The sequence below is a fragment of the Pollicipes pollicipes genome, unplaced genomic scaffold (genome assembly GCF_011947565.3).
Source record: "Pollicipes pollicipes isolate AB1234 unplaced genomic scaffold, Ppol_2.1 Scaffold_3890;HRSCAF=4567_pilon_pilon_pilon, whole genome shotgun sequence".
In the NCBI taxonomy this organism is placed as follows: Eukaryota; Metazoa; Arthropoda; class Thecostraca; order Pollicipedomorpha; family Pollicipedidae; genus Pollicipes; species Pollicipes pollicipes.
This window is the reverse complement of record NW_023596397.1, coordinates 26,237-35,926: the sequence shown is the minus strand read 5'-3', so window position 1 is coordinate 35,926 and position 9,690 is coordinate 26,237. Positions and strand designations below refer to the sequence as shown.

At 52.2% G+C, this 9,690-nt stretch overlaps 1 protein-coding gene across 2 annotated transcripts; it reads right to left on the bottom strand.

Annotated features, from left to right (window-relative positions):
• Nucleotides 1-454: 454 nt before the first annotated feature.
• Rpn8 (regulatory particle non-ATPase 8) lies at nucleotides 455-5,685 on the bottom strand. 2 transcript variants are annotated; one of them, XM_037215926.1, is made up of 2 exons: nucleotides 5,467-5,685; nucleotides 455-1,925 (listed from the first exon to the last, which is right to left on the bottom strand). In XM_037215926.1, the coding sequence occupies exon 2, from the start codon at nucleotides 1,889-1,891 to the stop codon at nucleotides 854-856; it is 1,038 nt and encodes a 345-aa protein (XP_037071821.1). In that variant the 5' UTR covers nucleotides 1,892-1,925; nucleotides 5,467-5,685; the 3' UTR covers nucleotides 455-853. The 2 variants fall into 2 exon arrangements, with proteins under 2 accessions (XP_037071821.1, XP_037071822.1); XM_037215927.1 differs by having other exon boundaries at nucleotides 5,638-5,657.
• Nucleotides 5,686-9,690: the final 4,005 nt, after the last annotated feature.

Genomic DNA, 9,690 nt, shown 5'->3' with positions numbered 1-9,690 from the left:
TTCGTAAGGCGAATGCATACTTTTTCACTGCGCTAGCTGCTGGCATACGAGGCAGCCAGCTGACGGAGTCATAAACCGCCAGGAGTAATAAAACAAAGTAAATGAAACAGAATGGTGATGAGTGCGAGCTAATTCATGGCCTGTCAACGTTTAATGGAGCGATAACTAGGCAGAGTTATGGCAGCCTTAAAAGCTGAGCCACCAGCCACAGCACACGGTGCGCACACGTGGCCTGACGGCCGCAGCCCAGCCGACCTGAGCGCCACCGCGCCGCCTGGCGACAGCCGACGGAATTAAGACCTCGCGCCGCTCAGCCGCCGCCGCCGGCCGGCCAGTGCGGGCTCATTAGCCGCCGGCCGCGGCCAGCACGACGCCAGCTGAAGCTGGCCGGTCTCAGCGGCGCCGATTCGCAGGCTCGGGTCAACACGCGCCGCCCGGTCGCAGTAGCCGTGGCGAACAATGAGGTCTATATTTGGGCGCTTAGAAAAGGCTCGCTTACAAACAAAAAATGTCCGACCCAATCATATGCGTCGACCGGCGCAGCGGTTGGCAACACCACGAGGAAGTGCGAGACACGCTCAGCCAGGATCATCGGTGACGGGCTCACCGCGAAACAGTTCAGCGATCATTGCAATGAGCCGGCATGAAACGAGATTTGAACATAAAATTATAGAGGTGGCAATGTCCAGACGTTTTGCTTTTATACCGCAGTTACAATCAGTCACAATCGGTAGCCAGCAAAGCCCAGGAGCCCGGGAACCTGGGCCACACGAGCTCAAGACCCAAACGCTCACGTCACCAGGCCTCAGATGAGTTCAGAGCGAATCAAACATTACACTTGCACGCCATCAAATCACTTCTTCACGTCCTTCTTCTCCTTCTCATCCTTTTTATCGTCACCCTTCTCCTTCTCCTTGTCCTTGTCCTTGTCGCCCTGCTTGTCCTTTTTGTTGCCTTGCGACTCCTTCTTCTCCACGTCCTGGTTGGTGAGTTTGTTGTCGATCAGATTGTGTAGCGCGATCACCGAGCGGATCATGGACGCCAAGTACACGACCAACATCTGGTCGTTAGTCTTGACATACAGCGACTTGACCAGGTCGCCATGTGTGATGTTGGGCAGTAGGTTGAAGATGTCCTGCAGCGCGTAGATGATCTGGTGGTTGACAGGCAACTTGCCGTCCACCACCTGCTGCAGGTAGTTTCGGATGCCGCGGATCTGGCCGAGCAGACCCTTGAGGCCCACCAGCTGGTTGGTGATGCGCTGCGAGAGCGTGCCGACCGTGGTGTCCTTCACGTCGCGCAGCAGGTGCTCGACGCCCACCTCCTCCGCCTCCTCCGCGCCGATCTCGGTCGGCACGTGCTCGAACGTCTTCGAGGTGGGCGTGCCGTCGTCGTGCACCTCCTCGTACGCCACGTACGCTTCGGTCGGCAGCCCGATCGACTTCGGCTTGGCGTCGATGATGATCAGCACCGAGTCGGAGCAGTACCGCCGGATCAGCTCGTTGATGGTCACGTCGTTTTGGTGCAGCTTCGGACCTGTGTGGTACCAGCCGACGATCTTCTCGCGCGCGTTCACCTTCTTGAACATGGCGTACATGCTCTCCAGGTAGTCGTGGTCGAGGAACCACACCGACTTGTCCTTGTCGTCCTCGTCGAACGGCACGGCGAAGCTGTTGGACACGTCCAGCACGCCCTTCTTCTGCCAGCTGCCCAGCAGCGCGCCCACCACGCGCTTCTGGTTGCCGATCTTGCTCATGCGGTTGAAGTGGTCGACCACGCTCAGCAGCACCAGCGGGTGGACGATGATCTTCTTCACGTTCAGCTCTAGGTCCTTGGGCCCGATGGCCACCTGCAGCTCCTCCGGCTTACTGGACACCGCCGCCGCAGCCATGGTGAGGCTTCGCAAACCGTCCGAACGCGGGCTTCTGCAGCGAGGATAGGGCGTGCGTTACTGCATAGCCATTGTGACGTCCATTAGGCAATTACATGTCCCGTTTGATCTCAGAAAAATGAACGCCTTCACTGGTACGAAGAACTACAGCTATGTTTTTAAATAGCATCATTTACAGATGCGGATCAGTCCACTTGACAACCAATCCAAACAAAAGCACTGAAAGCAACAGAATGGCCACGGAGTGCAAAAGGTGCTTCCTCCATCACTAACTGCTTGGTAATATGTACACTAGCTATTTACTAGCCGCAATGTTAGGTCAGTTCAATGGTGCATTACTTAAGGTAGTTCATGTTGGAACAGCTAAAACAGAAGTGTCTTGCTTTCTCTAACCCTGACCTTGCTACCAACATCTTTTCAATTGTACCACAATTTTTCCATGAGGCCAAATCTAATCACTTTGCTTACTGAGCCTGTTTTTGTGAAATCTTGTTCACATAGTAATGGAGCAAATAAGGTGTCCGAATCTGGGTGTGTTCTTAAGTTGCGAAAACTGACTTGGCAAAAACATTGGGAACTTGATGTGGTCACAAACCATTTGATTTGATAAATTAACACAAACAAGGTTAAGCAGCATTTGTCTATATAGATTCTTGTGCACTGAAAAGTTTTGATACAGTTTAGGCCCAGTGCCTGCCTGGAATTGGCCAGTCGACGACGGACCTCCTTCCACCACTCCAACAACATTAACAACAGAGTGCCTTTGTCCTTAAGTTGAACACATTAGATGGGTTGGGAAGACAATCATATGTATCATGCAAATCATTCATTATAGCATGGTCTCTATGCATTTCCATTTGATTTGTGTGTGCCCAAAACACGGCATCAGCAGCACATTAACATCTAATGGTGCAACTTAGCCAGCAGGTGCCACGGGATAAATGAAGCAATGCTCTACAGACTATTATGTACACATGTGAACTCATGGACATGGTGTTGATACTAACACACATTTCTGATCCATCAAAACCTTGCACAAGCGATGTGGGCTGAGGTATCCGACCACCAATTTCTTTATCAAATGAAAGGGTAACCCCAAGAGACTTTGAAACATCAAGATAAAAGCACAAGTGAAATATCCATGTGCTGCCTCCATAACTAAATCCTGAGGAATGGGTCTTGTTTAGGATGGTGATGTAAGCCAAGGCTAAAATTGTCAGTGTTTACCGACAGATTTCCAGCCTGTGATGCAATACAATGGCAGAGCCACCCAGTTCAGTGTGGGTCTCCCAGCCAGCTGCCAGCTCACAATAAAAGACAAGTCACACGAGTGTCTGCTCTGGGACCTGACCCCACGTGCCCGTCATGTGACGGGCCGAGCATGTGACACCAGCACCTGAGCTGTACAGATGACTCAGTTTATGATGCAGCTTTTGAGGCATGCTCTGTGTCTGTAGGCATGGGTCTTCTTAAAAACCAGCATGCTGTTCTTAGATACCACGACCTATTATGGGACTTTCCTGAGCCCTGGCAGCTGCCCTGAAAATGCATTTTGGATATCTGAACACACCACCTAGGATTTTGACTGCATCCTGTCTTGCCAGTAGCTGTTTTAAAGCATTTATATATTTCATCAGCATATTTTTGACACTTGACAGGGGTCAAAGGTGGTTCCCATCTGCTTGACTTCATGAACCAGAGGTATCACTGACAACATCATGTCAGTAGCATTGCTTCCATCCCCATAACACTGACTCAGGTCACAGTAATGTTAAAGGTCTCTACAATGTAACTGGTCTCTAGCCTCACCTTTCTAATCTGCCCATCATTCACAGATCATCATTCACAGATACTGGAACCTTTTATTCATGTAAGGGTTTTGCACATTAAGATCCTTCATTCATCATGGCTGGAGCTAGCAGCATGTGTTGTTGAAGGATTACCTTAAAACTGAATGAACCATGAACCTTAGTTATAAGCTGTGGTCAGTACATGGTGGTTTAAGCATGCACCCATCACTCTAACTGGTAAGTTTTGTTGTTATGTCATAGACAGATATAGGTCTCAGAACTTGCAGTGTAAAGCATGGACATGCCACAAAGAAGATAGATCAAGAGGCTTCATTTCCAATTTCTTCCAAGTAAGTTTTACACATAAGTGTTTGTTGATTGAAAAACAAATTTGCATGCACCTAATTTCTAAAAAATTATGGTATGCTCATGTGAAATATTGAATAATATTGACAATACTGATGCCATGAATGGTAAGTATAAATGAACAGTTTTTGCCATATGGATAACCATGGTTGCTTCTCTTTCTTCTCTGCCATGCTACTATCACCAGATGTCAGATATTTAATTATTGCAGGTTTTAGGCATATTGACCACTGGGGTCATTTTGCACATGCTTTGTGAGATATCTTCACAATTGCCAACTACAATGTTCTCCCTCTGTAGTCACACAATATGTTACTTGGACATATCTTGAACAGAGGTTGTAATATCTTGACCAGTGCCAATAGCACAATTTCCTTAGATGACGCATGTAATGTAAAATAAGATCAAGTGTTTATATTTTTACCTATTTTGATAAACCATTAAAAGTCTTTGAGAAAATTATTGCGGCTCTGTTAACAAGCATCTTATATCTTAAGCCTGTCTGATATACATTGCCAAATTGTAATAAATACAGGTGTTTTCCAAATTATTTTTCCCAAATGGCATATCTTATTGAGCATGACATGAGCTTACAGCACTATAAGGCTCAATGGCATCATTCCATCAAAAATCTGAGTACACCAAGTTTGATGCATGATTGCTGTTTGAACACACAGACAGATCATGTTAAACCTGACCAAACCAAAAATGCATGTTACAGCTATGCTGAGCATTTTACACATAGCAGTGATCTCACTGCAACAAGTTCAGCACATACAAGTCATCAATCAAAGATAGTACTCAGAATTTGGCACTCAGACTAGCATACCAACAAAAAGAAAGTTCACAGCATTGCCTAGCCTGAGACAGCTAACCTATGTTGTGTAGACCTTTCACACAACTTTTTGCTTTTGCAGGTGGAATGCAGCAAGAAAGTAGTGTTGTAATGGCAATTTTCAGTATAACTACACATTCAGAAACGCATCATAATTATGTCTGAGCTGATAGTAGCACAGCACTGCAACAGGTTCAAAGCATCACTATTGCTTAGTCATCTGGCGCAGCACATGGGTGGCTCGCAGATGCAGAGCGGGACGTGGGACGTGGGTGGAACATATGTGACAGACAAGCTTATTTCATAGACCTGAGAAAAAGACTGGTCACAGCATCCATTCTGATCATGGGGGAACATGTTTCTGTGGACCTCAAAATCTTAAATATTGCCCCAAAAAGGGTCATGGTTATTGATGCTATCACTAGGTTCTCTGACCCAACTGGTGTGAGCCAAACAACCATTTGACCCGAATATTGATCATAAATCACCAGTGGCCATAAACGAATACCACAAATTATTAAATCAAGCATTCAAGGTGTGCAGACAATTGGCTTTGAACATCCATTTTCGATCCCTTTCCTTACCTTGTAACAAACCAAAGAGTAAAAGTTGACTAGATAACCCGCATCGACCAAAACGAAGCACACGCAACGGTTGGGTGTGGAATAAGTGACTCTAGTATAACGGGGAAATGGTGCAGTAAATCTGAACCATAGATAATCCTTAACAAAGTACCAGACAGCGCACCCACGCACCCGCGACGCCTCGCTCTCCACACAAACGAAACGAAACGGGACCTACAATCGCGCCGGTGTGCGCAACGTTTGCAACCGTTCCCAATCATCCTGCGAAGCAGTTGGAAGCTAAAAGACTGGCACTGCTCAAGGCCAAAGGGTTGCTGTCAGCTCTTGCTCATCTACCTTTTCTCAAACCTTAAATACATGTTACACCATGTTTGACATGCTATGAGCTTAGATTCTTAAATATTAGGAGTGTAGTCACTACAGAAATGTTAAAAATCGTGTTGCTCTAAAACGCAAATGTATGATGCCAATATGGATTCAGGGTTCAAGATCAAGAACACTTAAATGCGTGACGGTTCAGGGTTTTGTGTCTTATTTAAAGTTAGGCGACAAATCTTTCTCAAATCACTCACCCACACACCATTTGGGGCCCTCAAAGACCAGGTAGACCGAGAGCTGCATTCGGGGGCGTAGGAAGCACTGTGGATCGGTCTCCCAGTCCGGGGTCACAAGTTGAGGACTAAAAACTAAGCTGAGGGCTTAGAAAGAACTGAGAAATGAATCCCTTCGCCTAGACAGGGGCCCAGTTCCGGACTGGGCCCCCATATGCGGGCCATGGCTAGGGCCAGGGCACTAAAATGTCAGAGAGCCTTCTCCGGCGTCGCTCGGGGTTCTCTTGAAGCCTTGTAGTGACCCACACTCGCCTTGAAGCCTACAGTGGCTTGTAGATCAGCTGAACAGGACAGACTCATGGCCTTGACATGACATTCAAGGAGCTCCAGTTGTGCCACTTGGAGCAACCCTGGGACCACAAGAGGTCCGCTGTCAGTCAAGGGGCCAGCACCTGTGGAACGGGACACGGGGATCTAGCTCCAGAAAGCCGGTCAGATGACCTTCTCCTGTGTTGCTCGGGGAGGGGCTAGAGAAATTGAGCATTCCCACTTTCGGTTTGGTGGCCCGGTACAGAGCAGGGCCCCTGAATTGCCGGCCATGGGCCACAATTCTCGAACAAAGGCAAAGCCACGAACCTCGACTGTCAGCCACAGAGGCTGTTCTTGCGTCACTTAGAGAGCCTCTGAGAAAATTAGGAAGTCCTTCTCTCGGTTAGTCGGTGCCAAAGTTACATAACAGGTGCCTGATATCGCATGGGACAACGGACCCTGTGCCAGCTAGGGACTTCACCAAACAAACAAAGACGCGGGTCACCCGGTACCCGCATATTCACGAGAGGCCGGGCCGAGCGCGGCGGTTCGCTCGGCAGCGCCGCGGCCCGGTGGCGGCCGACTCAGAGTCAGGTTGACTGCGCCGCGGCCCAGTAGCGGCCGACTCAGAGTCGGTTCGACTGCGCCGCGTTCCGGATACTGTCTGTGTCCAGTGTGTGACGTCGACCGACCCCCCGTCATGAAATCCATCGTGATGCGTCTCGCGTTGACCACTCTGCCCCAATCGGCCGTATGCTGTGATGAATGCTTGATATGGCTCGTTTGAATTTGGTCCCATAGTACTGTTTTGATGTCACTTTTTTCTTTTCCATGTTTTCTTTTCGAACATCATTTTTCCAGCGTAGATAAACATAACGAATATCCTTTTCATACTTAAATTGCACATACCCTGTTTCTCCGTATGCATATGCATTATCACTCACATGCCAAATTCAAACCATGGTTTTTGTCACAGCTCAGTATGGCGTTACAATAGGCTTTCAGCCGCTGTCGCTTGAAAGTTGCCGTTCTTGGTACACCAGTATCCGGCAGGAGCTGAGTCGGCGAGCACAGCCTAAGTGGCCTCCCATAGGAAGCCTAGTGCGTCTTGCTTCATTTTCCGCTCAGACCGCCGGTGGCGCGGACGGTGAGCGGACCCATGCAAATGTCGGAACTAATGGAAATTCGATCCTCGTAAATATTCGAGAAATCCCGATCTGCATAGATTTCAGCGTCACGGCTTCTTGGGAAACCTTTAGCGCGCTAATAGCGGGCCGTAAAAGCGTGCTGAGAAGTTAAATTGTGACCGGGAGCACGGGCTGAAGTTGGCGGCGGAGCGGGCCGGCCCAACCGGGCCCTGCCGACGCGGCGGGGCGCGCCCACGGTCTGGCCCAGCCGGCACGCCCTGCCTGCTTCCACCCGCCGTGTGGAATGCAAGCGGAGTGTGGCTGGAGTTCACACCCGAGCGTGGTGTCGCAGAGGACGGAGGCGGTGCCGGAGACGCGCTCTTCTGCGGTTGTCTTACGTGGACTTAGTCGGTTAAAATGCCGCGTAGTGACGATCCTAGAAATGCTCCAGGCGTCCTCGCAAGCTGATCATGTCTGAAAGTGTATTTGAATTGCGATTCGAATACTAAATGCTACGGTAAAGTACGACAGTACAATCAAACGTTACAGAATCTACAGGACTAAGCAGCCGACCCTCGTCCGCGCCACCCAGGCGGCCGCCGCCACCACCGTCAGCGCCGGCAACAATACATCTCGTGCTGCACAGTGCGGCTCTCGTGCCTCTGCGCGCCCGGCACCTCCGCCCCGCGCGGCCGCACCCCCCCCCCCCCTGATTCTCATGGATCATGTGCCACGGCACTCCGTTGACCTCTACCACCTGCCGCGACACCACACCAGTCACTGTCCCGCTACGCGACGTTTCCGGGCAACGCGTACCTCGGCGACGCATCCACACTCGGTCCCCAACTCTGAGCTGCGCACCGTCAGACACGGGTGGGCGTGGCTCCCCAGCCTCAGCGGCGCCCGCCAGCACCGGCCGGACACAATCCCGTGCAGAGTACCGATATACTCCCGACGCTGGCGCGGATTCCGCTGTCTCCCCACCTCGGGGCGTCACATTATAAAGGTGGACCGACTCCGCCACAGTACGACGCCTCGCAGCGACGACCCCTAACGGTCCGGTGGCAGCGTTCTACCATTCCGTTGCCACCCGGCTCGCGAACAGTTCGGAACCTCATGGTCACTCTCCACCGCGCCGCGAGAGCGGCCACCTGGCGACCGCGAAACACAATATCATTATCAGCCAAAACCTCCTCCGGAACCCCACGCTCGAGGAACAGCTGCTCTAGGTGACAGACGACCTCGGCGGCGATGGCGATGGCGATGGGCTGCCACGTGGCAGCCACGCCGAGAGAGCCGTGTCGCCACCGCACCGGCGCTGGGCCGATCGAGCGGCACACATCACAGCTCTCCACCACCGCACGTGCTACGGCTCGCGTGACGTCACACGACACGTCACGGTGTGCGAAGTACAGTATTCGACGGACCCCTGGGTGACCCGCCCGCTCGTGCGACTCTCGGACCGACGCACCAAGCACGTTCCCCGCGCCACCGACGGCATGCGCCGCGTTATCACCGGGCGGCGGCGGCTCGCCCACGGTCTCCGCGCTGACGCCCGGCGGCGGCGGCTCGCCCATCGTCGCCGCGGTGACGCCCGGCGGCGGCAGCTCGCCCACAGGAGTCGCACTCGCATCACGGAGTCACTCCTTGGGCACGCGCGTCAGCGCGTCGGCTCGGTTCTCCGCCGATGGCACGAGCGCCACTGACAACCGTAGCCGCAGCCCACTGAACAGCTGTCAGACGACTTCGACGCGCCGCCGGATCAGCAGCTTGCCGAGCTGCTTGGTTCGGAGGCGCGCGCGACCACTGATGGCGTCATCAAGCCAGCGATGAACGGTAGCCGAGTCGGTGCGGAGGTCGGTTGTCCGTGCTCCCCAGGCGACGGCCAGGTCGACGCCTCGGATGGCCGCGTCCAGCTCGGCCATGTTGATGTGCGTGGCTTCATCCCGTCTCAGTCAGCACGCGCCTCGATGACATCACCGCCCGCCGACTCTACCACGACCCGATGGCCAGAGAACCCGCATCCGTCCAGATGTCCATGTCTTCACCCTCCACGCACCACGGGCCGGGTCGTCACTGTTCAGGCGTCCTGCGGCACAGTCCATCTGAGCACGCAGCGCTGCATCCTCCGTGGCGTCATCCCACGTCCGCGTCAGTTGGTTCACACGCCGTTTGAGCCAGGCCGCTGCAGGCCTAAGCCATCCGCACACGAGCGGGTGTGCGACCAGTCGCTCACA

Excerpts from the sequence above, each read along its gene's own strand:
- Rpn8 (XM_037215926.1), bottom strand. The coding sequence starts at position 1,891 with ATGGCTGCGGCGGCGGTGTCCAGTAAGCCGGAGGAGCTGCAGGTGGCC.